Here is a 14,652-nt window from a genome sequence, read left to right as displayed (position 1 = left end):
GTGAGCAAGGTGGTGGGTTGTGTAGGAATCCTAATTTTAAGTGTGGATCCTAATTATCCCCCTTGCACTTGTAGGTCTAGGAGTTAATACTTCTGAGGTATTGAGCTGGGTTCAGCAGTTGTCCTTCATGATCATGGAGGGAAACCTCATGAGGAGGGTGGGGACTGAAAGAAGTATGGTCTGCTTCCCAGCACTGGGATCTGGGTTCACCTGAGATGCCCCGGATGGATGGAGGGATTCCCTTAATATTCCAAAAGAGGGGAGAATGACTTCCCTGCTGCCTGCTGACCAACTGAAGGGTCTGAGTCAGCAATGTACCCTTCCCCTGGGATGTGTGTAGAGCAGAGGGCTGGCATTGGTGTTTATTCAGTCAGCATCAGTGCTTATCTAGGAAAACAAGCAGTAAGGTGGCTGAAGACTTTCAGACCAGAGCTGTGATACATTTCCTACAGATAGAAAGCTAGTGGGGAAAAAAGAGCTGCAATTTCCTTCTGGATGTATGTAGCCAGTTAGGTGTTTTTAACATGAAGGGTTTCTGGCTTTAGAAGTGCCAGGGGAGATGTGAGAAAATACCTGGTTTTCATGTGAATTTCCAAAGCTGATCTGTCAAGGGCAGTTCACTTAAACAAAACTCAGATGTATTAGAGCAGCTGTAGTGCTTATGTGTATTATTAAAATGACTCAAGACTATGGAACAACTTTGTAGAGTCAGCAGTGCATTTATTAGGGCCTGCAAATGGTGTGAGGCTCCATGGAAATACTAACAATTGGAAAAGCAACCTGCAGAGATCCTCCAACGTGTGGAATAAATTTTCGGGGAGTTTTAGCAAGTTGAGACTGTGCTGTACACAGGTGAAAGATGTGTAAGCATCGACACTGTTGTAACTGTGCTTCATCAGGTCAGGACAAAATTTGTCCCTAAAAGAAGTTTTTCTGCAGTTAATGCTGTTTGCTTTTATTGTGATAGTAGATGTATGACTGTCATCCCACATGAATAAATGGGCAGTATTACTTTGAAGGAGGGAAGCTGGAAAAGAGAGAGGTCCTAGCTCACAGCTGGGTTTGGCTCTGGTCTGGTGCCATGTCTAAGGGGCAGATGTTCGTAGAATGGTTTGGGTTGGAAGAGATCAATGCCTGTGTCTCCAAGAGCCTAGCGAGTATGAAAACAGGAGTGCTCTATTTTAGCTGGGCACAAGGAGGAGGCCTAGAAGTTAAATGCTGCTTTCATTCTATCCAATTGCAGGGCTTTGATGTGTACATCTTTTTGTTTTCATGTTTTGCTGTATATTCTGTATAAATGTTGTGGTTTTTTCTCTCCTTTAGAATGAGCTATGGAACATTGCATTGCTCTTGATTTATTCACACTAGCCTTTGTTTCCTTGTTTTCTTTCCTCCCCTTTTCCCCTAGATCTACCAGGTTCAGAAGGTAGGGCTTGCTCTCTTTCATTCTTGTTTGCATGTGTTCCCACGTCACGAGTCTTGCCAGCATTTCTAATAAGCCTCTGAGGAATGGAAGGTGCATAGCAGGCTTTATATTCCCATGCATTTTCCCCTTCCCTCCCATAGTCTTGTGGGGTGCACAATAAAGATGACCCATGTAAAATGTGTCTGGTCAGGCACTTAATGTTTTGTAAACACTGTTTGACAAAGAATAAGCAATAAGCAGGAAGGTAATTTGGCAAACAGCCACTGTAGGAGGGTGAGGTGGCTCTGTGTGTCACCAAGCACTGTACACACATTTGTGTGTTGAAGGCCAAGAATATCACTGAGAAACACTTGGGGCTGGAGAAACATTTAACATGTGCCACCAGAAAAATGACTTTGAGGTGACTTTGTTTGCAGCGAGTCATTGAAGTAAATCAGGGATGCTGTGTTTGAATTTATAATCTTTTGGTAAATAAACTGTGTGGCTTTTCATCCAGCGTGGCGCAAGCTTATAAATGCTTTTATATTGTTTAATCCCCTCCCACCTCAGTCATGATCTCTTCCCTCCTCCCGGTTTCAGTTTAGTAGTTCCAGATGATGGTGGTGGTGTTAATAGCTCACTTTGAGGTCACTTGCTATGTAACAAGGGAGAGTTTAGGATTTGTGTTACGATGTTTGGCTGTTCCATACTTCCAGCATATGAACTGTGTAGTACCTTAGAGAGAAATGGCCCAAAAGAGTTTTTGCAGTGAGGGAGAATGCACATCTCTCTTCAAGCCTGCCATTTCCTGCCTTACTGAATATTGCTTCTGGTTTTGTTTTTTCTGAGGTATTTTTATTGCTTGCTGAATGATTAGTGTCTCTTTAAATCACAGCCTTTTTGTCTTTTGTCCTGGCACTCCTGCTGCCTTAAGTGCATGTTTCATTCGCTTGACTGAGCAGTGCACGTGCTGCTTGGAAATGCTGTTCTCCTCTCAAGTGCATATGTATATGATGATAGCTACTCAAATCATGTGCTGTGGTATTTAATCCTGACCCCATCAGTTTTGCCACAAATACATCTTACTGTTGTTTTCATTTGCGGAGTTGGTATGTACTAAGTAATTCAAATCAACATCTACCTGTGGACCAACAGGCTCGTTATCAATCTCCTTTATAGGAACTAATTTAACCTTCTGGTACAAACGCAGCCCCATGGGAGCCCAGGAGGGTGTTTACTGTTGGTATCCTGACATGGAGAAGTGGGTTAGCCTCACACCATCCCCTAGTCAGTTTGCAAGTCTAGCAGTTTTGCTGTCGCATAGTGAGTAAATCTGATATGGAATTCTCTCTCAGTGGTATTAATGTAATGAATTATTCAATTGTAATATCAGTTTTCAGGATGGAAGGGAACTTGAGTCTGGGAGAGGTCTCTAAAAAGCAAATGAATGGATAAGCACCATTTCTGCCTTTAACCCATGCAGTCATTCAGACCAGCCCCCTTGGGGCAGAAGAGTCCACATGGAGAAAGAAACGGGAAGTGGCTGAGGAGACAAAATATCTGAGACTTCAAATGCTGCCAGTTCAGTGCAGGGTGAGACATGCTGTTTGAAAGATCATAAATTAAAATAAATAGTCTCAAGGTAATCACATTCATTCACATTTTTCATGTGGGGATGGTGAGCATGTAGCAATGTAATTTTAAATGGTAGAGGAAAAGACTTAAGTGGAACTTTTAACATAACAAGTCTTAAGGGCTATTTCCTTATCTGCCTTTTGCAAAACTGAATTCAGAAGCTTCTGTGAGAAAGTAAGGAGACAGCAGATCAAAGAAGCAGCACCTTACAAAAATTATTAGCGTGTTTATGGATCCTTCCTGTGTGGATTCTCGGTTACCACGGTGGTTTCTAAAGCTGATTTCTAGTGTTATAAAATATTATATATCTCTTGGGGAATCTGGAAAACCTCTATTAAGGCTTTACCTGACCTGATTTACTACAAAGCATATTATCTGTAGGTTTAGATCACGTACACAATCCTGACTATGTGAAGTACATAAAACTTAATGCGACAGGCTGTTTGTTGTACATGTCATGCTTCTGCCTGGCATTAACTCGTCTAAGCACTTGTGAGGAGGTTTGTAATGCTGGACGAAACAGTAGTTCATGTCATGCCCCCTTAATTTCGTGTAGTTTAAGGGAGAAATTTCACTTGTGTGTAATTTGGCTAGGCATTGTGTAGGGGTATTAGATGTATTTGGGTACACAGCAAGATGCTTTGCAGGTAAAAGCAAAAGGGAATACTCCCCTGTTCTCATGAGGATGTGGTTAAAGAGCTTTTTGAACCGTTGTCTCCAGAGACATTTCTGCATACTATGTAAATCTGCAAGGCAGTTAATTTATTTTCTTTTCAAATTGCAGTCCTAAAATCTGACTTTCTAATATTTTTCCTAATAAATGGGATTGCTGTGAGCTCTTGCTTTTTCCTAGTTTGACCCCAAAACTGGCAGCATTTGAAGGTCCTTGTACAGTTTGGACTCTCCAGGGTGTGTAATGGAGCACCCCACTGCCTATTCTACTTCATAACAGAATTTCTTCTCTGCAGAGCTGTTAAGATGAAAATGAAGATGACCTTAATATGACAATAGTTTTATTGTTTAATGAGGAAGAACTCTGAAGTGGGAATGAACTGATACAATAGCAAAGAACACACAGCTGTTTGGTCTAGTTTATTAACAAACAGCGACTGAGGTTTTTAAAAGTGAAAGAAAAATTACATTAATACCATTGAGTGAGTGTTAAATGCAGAGTGTAATACAGAATAGGTTTCTGGTTTTTTTATCATTACCCAGGGTTTTGACTGTTAATGCTCCTGCCTGCTCAAGTCTCTAGGAAAGCTGGCAAGTACAGGCTCAATTTTTCCACACATACATGAACCTCAAAGCAGTAATCTGATTTTCTTTTAAAATATATATTGTGCTTCCTTAAGCAGGATTTCTGTTTGCTGATTACTGTGCTTAAGGCTGATGAGTTTTCCTCGCACAGGAATGTCATGGTCACCATTATAAATGCAAACTTCCTGAGGCTGGATTTGAAGCTTCTGTTTGAGGAGGAAGAGAAGTCATGTTAAACCTGTAGATCTTTGAACAATTTGCTATCTGGTGGAAATTCCAGTTGATTTGGGAAATTCCCAGTGTTGTGCAGAGATTACGAACTGGGAAACTTACACTGCTTTAATGATAGTCTCCTAAAAAATGCATGGTGTTTGTTACTGAAATACAGAGAGCTTTCCCATCTCGCCTGCATTGGTGAGGCATGTCCTCTTCTATCCTTGTTGGTGACACCACTGCTGTTAAGATGGCTCCAGTGTAGGCAAGAAGCCTTGTGCTCTGAACAGGAGCTCTCAGGAGCTTGGCATGCAGCAAATAAGAATGCACAGAGATGAGTTGCATTGTATTCAACTTGTCTTCCCTTGACAAATCTGTATGGGAAACGTGATTTGACAGCATTTTTCACCTCAAAAGTGTTCTGTGTTCGGATCCCTTGTAATGAGTCTTGACTTAAATGGGTCAGGAATTCAAGACTCATTACGCTCCTTGCTCTTGACCCCACAGCACTGTTGTTTTTTCACTGCTGAGAAGGAAGCTCTTGCATACCCTGGCTGTACCTGAAACATGGCTTTCTCCTTGATGGACAACTCTTCCTGGGCATGTGCTTCTGAGGGCTCTTGTGGCACTTGGATCAGCTTTTCCCTGGCATGTTTGCGTGTGTGGAACTGTGTGGCTAAGCCAAAACCTGGCAATGCATGTCTAAATGTTCTGTGTTTGCCTTTCTCATCTAAATTCTGGGGTTTTCTTGTCCTTTTCTGTCTCTAGAAATATTATGGTCTGGATACTAAATGGGGAGACATCGAACAATGGATGGTAGGCCTTAATGTAGCTAACCAGCTTCTATGTGTTGAAGTTTTCAATAGTTCATAGTGTTTGAAATCCTGCAAAGTAGGTGTTTTCATGTATTAGAAATGTGAATTCCACTCTAACCACAACCATTCCTGCTGTCTGCATCAATACCTGGAATACGGCTTTTGATCAGCTTAAAACTGGCAAGGGTTTGGTTAGAGACCTCTCTTTTTACAGACCTCTGTCCCCACTGTCTCACTTGAAGATTAGATTATCATATAGAACCATTAAAGCCACTTGTGTTACAAGGAATGTATGTTCTCATCTTACTTCTTGTGGGTTTTGTTACAATTTGAGTCTTATCCAGTCTGCCTTCAGGTAAATTTTCAGCATTTTTTTATCCATGCTGCTTTAGTGACTTTGTACTTAACTGGTCCAGGGGTACTCTTCACATGCATTGTTACTGCTGCTACGGCAATGCTCACTTTTTCCAGTAATACAATGCCCTAGGTATTACTATTTGCTAAGCCAGTTAAGTTGATACCAGATACGGACTTGGCCATTAGCAACATCTGACTGTGTTAACACCCATAATGTAAGATGAAGAAGTTGCTAAAGTGCTGGAAGACGCTGGCTTCAACTGTCTTGGAAAGAGTCTATTTCAAAGGCCGTGGTGCTGTGTGTGACAGAGGCATAATAACAAAATTACTATAAGTATACTGATTCCCAGAGGTAGAGAGATGCACTTGAGATTTTTTTTGGATGGAAATAAAGGTGTCAATGTGTGCAGTTTTTCATAGAAGTGTGTAGCAGAATAAAACGGGAATTAAGCTGGGATCGTGCAGGAAGGGAAACGGGTTTTTTCTGACCTGACAAGTTATCACCTTCTGTTATTTGGTAACCTTACTGACCTTACTGACTCCTAAACACTGCTGAAGTTCACTGTGTCTTTCTGAAAGCTCTCTGTTGGTGTATCTGTCCTTTCAACACTTCACTCTGTTTTTTTTTTTCCTCTGCCACCTTGGTAGGAAGACAGTGAGCGTTATTCCCGTAGAGCCAGAAGAAATGCCTCGGTTAGTATCTACTTTTGCCTTTTCTTAGCTAGACATTTCAAACTAAGAAAACAGACATGGATAAGGCAGTTCCTTTTTAAAAGGAAAAAAACAAACAACCAAAACTGACCAAAAATAAGCTCCCACCACCCAGGCAATGGAAAAACCCCAAAGCCACTTCCTGAGTTCTCTGCCTTCTCTCCAGTCACTCTGAGGAGCTTTTGAAAATGTGCGAAAATAAAGGGGGGCAGGGGATGGAAGGTGGGGAAATAACCTGCTCGGGGTGTTTAATATTCATATATTCAGACTGTGAGCAGAGAACACCTCAGCAAGGTTGTCATTCGTCCAATAGTAAAATGCTTGACTATATTCCTTGGGCAGGGTACGATTTCATTTACTTTCTGCTTATAGGTTTAATGAGATTCTTTTTAAAAAGGCATTTATTTTGTATGTCTTCTCTTTCCCTCTGTCTTATCAAAGCCATCAGCATTTACCACCCTGCCTGTTACTTGTGTTTTTTTCATTGTTTTCTTGTCTTTATACTTTTCTTTTGATAGGCTTCGGATGAAGATGAGCACATGTCAGTGGGTAGCCGTGGAAGCCTGAGGGTTGGTAAATTGTACAATTTAAGTGTGCATGTGTGTGTATTAATGTCGCTGTCCTGTCCCTCCCCCCCCCCTCGAGTGGTTATAGTACTCTGATACCATCTTTGCAAAGTCTTGACATGTTCCATGTTCAAACCATATGCTTTGTTGGGCTTTTTCCGAGTACATGTACGTCAGTAATTCTTTCAATCAGGGGAATGGTCAGATTAGCACGCACAGAGCAGGAACACCAACAGAGCATGTGACTGGAGATCTGGTAACTGCTGTTTGCTCTTACTGTTGCAGGAAGTACTTCACCAAAACATGGGTATATGCAGCTATTTCATGTATGCACCTTGTGAGTTCCGCTGTTTCATAACCCATACTGAGAATTCGGGAAGAGGAAGTGCTAGCTTACTCCATAATCAGTGTTTATGAGCTCTCATCTATCTGTAGGACAAATTCAAGTATTTTATTGTTTTTTTTTCCTCAAAATATCCATATGGTATTTTTTTAGATATAGTACACATGGGCACAAATCTTAACCCTATTCTAGCGTAGACATAATCAGCTCTTGGAATTGTGAAGACAATCTAATCAATTTAGTGGTTGTGAGCTTCTAGTGCTATTGTCTCTGTGTGTGTCAGTAGTCTTCAAAGATGATCAGAGCTCGCTGCTTCGGAGACTTGTGGAGAAACACTCAACTAAGCACAGAACTGAAACAGTCCGTAACAGTGCTAGGGAGGAAGCTCTCAGCAGTCCTGAATGTGAATCAGCTGTAGCCAGTTCTTGTTTCGGAGTCATTGTGCCTAAGACTGTTGTGTTTGAGAATAATTTTTCTTCTCCTTCTGCCGTTGTTCCTCATGTATCAGTAGCACCAGTTATGTGGGGTAACCTGGATGATTAGTTCTAATTTTCTAGGACAAGCAAGACCTATGTCATTATTTGTAATCTTTGGTTTCTGGCTTCTGTGGAGATTCCTGGCCAGGTATCCCCAGGAGAACAGGACTGGGTGTCAGACCTCATGTGCCTTTGAGAGAGCCTGGAAGATGAAAAAAAAAAAGCAAAAAGTGACTACTGCAAAGCATGTTCAGTGAACCCAGGAGTGACTTTGTGTTCTCTGTGAGGTACCACAAAGATACACTTTAAAGTGTTGCCTCGTTGCCTTTTTCCCTTATTGCTATTTATGAAATGGTGTTAAAATCTTTATTCTTTCAGACCACAAGCTGGTTTGTGTGCTTGTTTGTTTCAAAGCTAGAAGGTGCCTTAAAGATCCAGAGATTTGATGAAGAAAAGCTCATCCTCACAGCTGAACATGCAAACCAATGTTTATTTTACTTACAGTTAAATTTGGACATGTTCATGAACGTCTTTGGAGGGGAAAAAAAAATCTCTAGATTAGTTGAAATTTCAGTTCTTTCTATTTAGAAGGTGATTTTGATACAACTGGGTTGTTTAACCGTAGCTATAACTATGTGTCTCTTGATGGAGCAAGATGCAAGCACGCTGGCACCATATTTACAGTGGGAGCCCAGTTCATCTGTGAAGGGGAGATTGAGATGAGCTCTTAGGCAGAAGCTCTTCCCTGTGAGGGTGCTGAGGCGCTGGCACAGGGTGCCCAGAGAAGCTGTGGCTGCCCCATCCCTGGCAGTGTTCAAGGCCAGGTTGGACACAGGGGCTTGGAGCAACCTGCTCTAGTGGAAGGTGTCCCTGCCCGTGCCAGGGATTTGAACTGGATGAGCTTTAAGGTCCCTTCAATACAAACCGTTCTATGATGATGATTCTGTGGAACAGCTTTAGTTCATGGAAATCCATGGAAATCCTCATGATGGTTTCTGTACCATGATCCTGTGTTCTATTGTTACATACTTGAACAGCAGAAACCTTGCATTCTGCCTCCCCACCATCCCTCAAGAAGCTTTTCTGAGCTCTTTTCCTGTAGCTGCCTCGTGCCTTCTGGCTGTGATACCACCGCTGGTCTGGTAAGCAGCAGCTCCAGCTGCCTCACGGGATGGCCCATAAATCCCTAATACTTCTGCAAAGAATGTCCTTTTCTGACAGAAGGATCTGGTTGGAACTTCCTGCAGTGGTATTTGTAATGATGTTGCACAGACTCCCCCCGTCATCGTAAAGTAGCATTTAGTGAACGTTCTTGCGCAAGCTGACACTTGGGCCTGCGCAGGAAAAGAGTTTTGACAGAGCTTTCTTCCTTTTGGTCCAAGTGTCACTGGAATTTTAGAAAGTAAACATTTGCTAGTCTGAACTGAAAAGCACCCTTACACAGCTCTTAATTGTTTTATTCACATTGAATTGATAGAACGTACAGAGACTTTTCCTGGTGTGGGTTTATAGTAGATGCTTTTAATGCTTTGATCACATCTGTCTCTTTGTGGAGGTTTGGCTCTTGCTGTCTTTGTATGTTTGCAAAACAACAAAATTAAAAACAGTTACAAAAAAATGACCAATCTAAAAAATTACCTCTGAGGAGCAGAGTTCAGTCTGGCTTCTGAGCACCAAAAACTATTGCCTTGTGTCCACAAAGGATTTGTAAAACTAGTTAGAGAATTCTGAATGCTCTTCTTTTTTTTTTTTTTTTTTGGCTATTGGAAGGCTTCCATAGTTACAGAATGCCTTTGCAAATGATCTGCAAGGCTTCCAGTACCTGAAAACTGATCTTGCATCTTTGGGCTCTTTGTACTGTGAGTGGCTGATGCTGCGAGGGGTTGCTTTTTGCAGCTATGCTTCTTTTCTGTGCAGGAAGTTTTCAATGAAATGAGCCATATCAGAGATGTATTTCTACCTACCAGTCTGTGTGGGTTTTACTCTGTATTTTCTTCTGGAATGTTTTCTAAGTGGATGTCTCAACTGCAGGCACCACAGATCTGCTGAGCTAGCTTTTTGGGAGCTGGCCTGGATGCTTCTGGCAGAGCAGCCATCAATATGGACTGCAAAACTACCCCAGATGTTGATTAGACCAGGCTAGCAAATATATTTAAGTTCCACAGCCGTGCCTGTGCTGCAGACAGTGTCCTAGTGCGTTCATATAGCACTAGCTTGAGCATATCTCTGCCTCCTGCCAGCCGATCTTCCTCTGTGACAGGGAATCTGTAATAGCTTTCCCATGGGTCATCCTGAACCCATGGAGAGTGTCCTGCCTTTCGTTCAAGAAGTTCTGCAAGCTTGATTCTTTATCACACAGTTGTTCCTAGGAAAGCTCAGTTAACATCATCCTCTGTGTGTATGAGACACTCAAGCCCCTCTTCAGTCTCTCTTCTATGCCAGATGTCCTTGTTCTCCCACTTCCAAGCTGGCTGCCTCTAATCTGAGACTATCCAGCATGAAATATTGGTGTGTTATTAATCACTCATGGTGGAGTTTGTGCATTTCCATGTTTGGTTTGCTCCAGAGTTTCTGACTTTTGGCTTTCTACAAGAAATTCTGCATTACCTAAGTTCTTAGTTGGGATATACATCTCTGTGCCTGTTTTCTGGGGGAGGTTCTTTTGATTGCCATGACTTGTTCAGTGTTTTCCTTTGTATTCCAAATTTTTTTCTTTCCTCTCATACCTTTACAGTCTCACTTGGAACATGCCAACATCTATCCAGTGGTGAGAACAGTCTGCAAGTTGCAGTGTGTGTTAAAAACTAATCCTGAATAAGAAACTAACATCAGTTGTGGTTGATCTAAGATAAGGGGTGATCTAAAATAATCCTGAGGTAGTTTGTGATCTGTGATGTAAAGATGCTACTTCGCTCTCCTGCTGCTCTGATGCAGTTCACATGAAAAGCACTGGAGGATTAGAGAGATCTAAGCTAGGTCTAGTAGTTCAGTAGTTGCAATAGGACAGAGCAGAATAGCTTTTATTTTCCCTAGCAGACTTTCTCTGTAACAGTCTGTTCATTGCTTGGCCAGGTCTAGAAGTCACAGACTGGTTTAGGTTGGAAGGGGCCCGAAAGCTCATTCAGTTCCCACCCCCATGGGCACTGGACAACCTTCACTAGATCAGGTTGCTCCAAGCCCTGTCCAGCCTGGCTTTGAACATAGTCTGTCTGGTTTTATTTCAGCATAAATCAGGAAAGGAATAAAACTTTCACAGGCTCACTCTGAATAGATCTAGCAAAGGTGACTGGACAGATAGGCTGCCTAGCAGAGCTGCAGCTTGTGTGTTGAGCTGTTACCTTGGATTTAGAGGATAAAAATCAAACTCCATAGGTAAGACAAGAGCAGGTATTTGTATTGAACACGCTCAGATAAAACTGACTCTTGGAAGAACAGAAAGGGCATGGAAGGGGGAATGATGATTGGGACTTTTTAAGCTCAGTTTAAGAACATTTCCTTGTACTGTTAGCAGTGCTGTCTTGTGCCAGCACTGTGTTGAGATAGAGGCACCTCCGCTTCTGCAGAAAGCAGGCTGCACAGAGAAGTGTTACCAACTCTCTAGCTTTCTCACCCTCCTCCGTTCCCTGTGCTATTTCAATTACAGAATGCAGTGTATCTATTTGTGAGTGACCTATATACAAAAATAGTTCGAACACATTGGGACTTTGCATGGATGTATAGATGTAGTTGGTAGACAGCTGGTAGTTCTTTTAATTGACTTAACCTAGCAAGCATGAATGATTTTAACTGTGGCTACTAAATTTGAACAGTTCTATTGTCACTTTTAACAACATTCTTTAATAACCGGTCGTTTGACTTTGAGGTTTGATTTTCCCCCCCCATATGTGCTTACTGATCTGTGTTGTGTAGAGCTGGAGCAAAAATGGACTGATGTTTTTGCATGGTAACGTGCATGTATGGCTATGGATGGGTGCACATAAACTCATAAATGCTTTTCATCCTGCATTCTTAATCTCACTGCAGGCTGGATTAGAGAATGAGAGGACCAAAAAGAAGAACTACTCCAAAGCAGTATGTATCTCAAATAATTGTCTTGGAGAGGTTTTTGCATAGAAAACCACTGTGATAAGACAGAGAATATGTGCAAGCGTGTTGGCTGTAAGAGTTCACCAGCCTAATGTCAAGGATACAGTGTAATTATCAGAACTTGCTGGATCTGTGAGAATACATCACCTATCTGCAAAATGTGTTATAATGCAAACATGTCAGTGTCATACAGTAAGAACATCTTGAAAAGTTCAAAACCTAACTTAACATGACACAGAAATAAATAATACTGGTAGAACATATGTAGTGAAGGCTGCAATCTTTTCATAAAGGTAGTTCATAAAGGCAATTTTTACAAGTACATGTAGGGACAGGAGAAGGAGGAATGGCCTTAACCTGCCAGAGGGGAGATTGAGATGAGCTCTTAGGCAGAAATTCTTCCCTGTGAGGGTGCTGAGGCGGTGGCACAGGGCGCCCAGAGAAGCTGTGGCTGCCCCATCCCTGGCAGTGTTCAAGGCCAGGTTGGACACAGGGGCTTGAAGCAACCTGCTCTAGTGGAAGGTGTCCCTGCCCGTGGCAGGGGTTGGAACTGGATAAGCTTTAAGGTCCCTTCCAACCCAAACCAGTTTGGGATACCAGTTTGGGATTCTACATAGTATTGATGTACAAATAGGGCACTACTTAGAGGTCTGCAAAGCCAGGCCTGGGTGGAAGATAATGCATAATGTGCTTTCACGTAGTCAAGGTTTTAGGTGAATCCCACAGGGAGTAATTCCCTGGAGGGAAGAAGTAAGTACATGAGAGAGGGCAAAGTGGTGTACTACTGCAAGAGGAAAAAACATAAAAGAATAGGGTCAGTTGCATGTGAAGGGAGAGCAAGTAAAATCTGAGTATTTTAGCCTCCCTAGTATACAATTGTATTTGTTGTACTTTTCATTGAGGTTATGGTTGGGTGCTCAGCATGTTAGTGTAGCACAGGACAAAGGTCAGTGAGGTCTGGTAAAATTGACCCTGCTTTTCAAGAGTTGCCTGGAGTATTCACCTTCAAAAATATGTGCTGGAGAGGTTTCTGGAGAGGATGGGTGATAGTGACAGGGAAAATGACCTGAGCTATGGGCTTCAGCTTGAAATCTGAATGATACAGGGCAAATTAAACAAACACTCTAGAAGGGCCTGATATACAAAGTGGTAAACCGTTTGTGGAAAATGAATCATGTTAATTCAACTTAATTTCCCTAAGCAGATTAATTAAGGGCATAAAGGGAAAGCACTGGATGTGACTGTAACTTGACTGTAAGGCTCTTGGTGTGTCTGTACATGACATCAAATGAAACCTGGGGCAAGATCTAGTTATTGTAGCAGAGATGCACAGCTAGTTGAAAAATAACTCTGGTAGAAAACAAGACAGTTGGAAAGGATCTCATCTGGTCTGCTCCCATCTAAGTCAGCATCATCTGTTTTAATGGGGAAAGCAGTTCTACAGGAGTGTGTATTGCCTAGCTGTGTGAGTACAGGGCGCTAGGGCAATTTTATACAAGGTTGGAATAAAAGTACTGCTGATGAAGAGGAGCTTCAGTTGCCCATTCTTCAGCAAGAAGAGTGTTAGGAGAATTTCGGAAGCCTGAAAAATAGTAAAAACGGGGCTGAAGCCAAACTGTGAGGAGGCTGCAGCAGGATTTCAGATAGCTTCTTCTTGAGAAAAGAAACTGGGTGCTCATGTTCTATTTATAGTGATAGTATTGCAGTTAGTAGTAGAGAGTCTGGGCTGTTCCCAGAATTTGCTTTACCAGCTTGGGTTTAAACTGGTTTCTAATGTAATTTGTTTATTTTTTCATGGAAAAATTAAACAAATTGCACTGAGTAGTATGTGATAAATAATTAGCTTGGAAATGGACTCGGACTGGGTTTAGTGGATTTTCATTTTAGGAATGCATTAAACCTTGGATTTAAAAAATTAATTTCAATAGAAATTCTAATTAAATTTCCACTAAACCATCACCCCAAATACTACAAGGTGCTTCCTCATTCTTGATACTAAACCAGACCTTGTTGTGAAAGTGATGTCAGAATAGTGACTTGCTTGAGAAACCTGAGCTTCTAATGGTTTTGACTGAGGTGACTTTTGGCTTTATCCTCTTTTCTTAAATATCAATTTTCCAGACTAAAAACTTCATCATAGAGCTTGTTTTGTTTTATTCCTGACCCAGCCTCACCTGGCTTCTGAAAGGCTTGTTCTCGCTTTTAGCTCTTTGAGAGAAAACATCTTAATAACAACAGGGCAGGCTATTGAGCATGAGAGAGGACAGCTGGACTGACTGAAATCTCTCATTACTCTTTGGACCGCCACACACTGGGAGGTGGCAGATGGTCACTGTCTGGGTTTAATTTTGATGTAACTGGGGAAAGGTAAAAATAAGATATTTCATACAGCATTGCATGTTCACTAAGCTGAATTTCCCAAATATAGACTCAGAATTCATTTGTTTGCTACATTTTGCTGCTTTTTAATTGCTGGCTGTCAGAGGAGTAACTGCAGTGACAAATTTGTTTGTTGTAGTCTCTCGTTCCTAGTGTTCCCTGTTTTTATCCTACATTGCCTTCGTTTGAAGACACAGGGTGCTATAGTAGTAATAGGGGAGGTGAAAGTGTTTCTTAACAGGGGAAAGAAGGGGTCAAAAAAAGCAAGCAGGAGTATCCTTGACATTTTTGGCTGGTATACGGGTAGTGAGAGACACAGAAATGTGCCTGTCCTCATGTTTGAAATCGTGACCTAATCCTGCACTTCTCCTGTTCCTGGTGTATCTTTGAGACGTTCTGTCTCTGCCAT

At 41.8% G+C, this 14,652-nt stretch overlaps 1 protein-coding gene across 35 annotated transcripts in view; it reads left to right on the top strand.

Moving 5' to 3' along the window:
* LRRFIP1 (LRR binding FLII interacting protein 1) overlaps positions 1 to 14,652 on the top strand; it is a 107,912-nt gene that overhangs the window by 51,273 nt on the left and 41,987 nt on the right. For 9 of the 35 annotated variants that reach the window (XM_061460681.1, XM_061460671.1, XM_061460542.1 and 6 more), the window contains exons 3-6: positions 6,331 to 6,375; positions 6,912 to 6,962; positions 10,513 to 10,545; positions 11,802 to 11,849. The exons of 6 other annotated variants lie outside the window; for them this stretch is intronic. In XM_061460681.1, the coding sequence (XP_061316665.1) occupies positions 6,331 to 6,375; positions 6,912 to 6,962; positions 10,513 to 10,545; positions 11,802 to 11,849 (177 nt within the window). Of the gene's footprint in view, positions 1 to 1,408; positions 1,427 to 4,662; positions 5,327 to 6,330; positions 6,376 to 6,911; positions 6,963 to 10,512; positions 10,546 to 11,801; positions 11,850 to 14,652 lie in introns of those variants that run through there. 20 more of the 35 variants (XM_061460582.1, XM_061460564.1, XM_061460556.1 and 17 more) reach the window with 10 other exon arrangements.

This window comes from Pezoporus flaviventris, unplaced genomic scaffold (genome assembly GCF_033815535.1).
Source record: "Pezoporus flaviventris isolate CSIRO_AGI_PZ_B2104156 unplaced genomic scaffold, CSIRO_AGI_Pfla_v1 ptg000001l, whole genome shotgun sequence".
Classification (NCBI taxonomy): Eukaryota; Metazoa; Chordata; class Aves; order Psittaciformes; family Psittacidae; genus Pezoporus; species Pezoporus flaviventris.
Note: the sequence above shows the minus strand (reverse complement) of the source record. Positions and strands in the feature narration are given on the sequence as shown.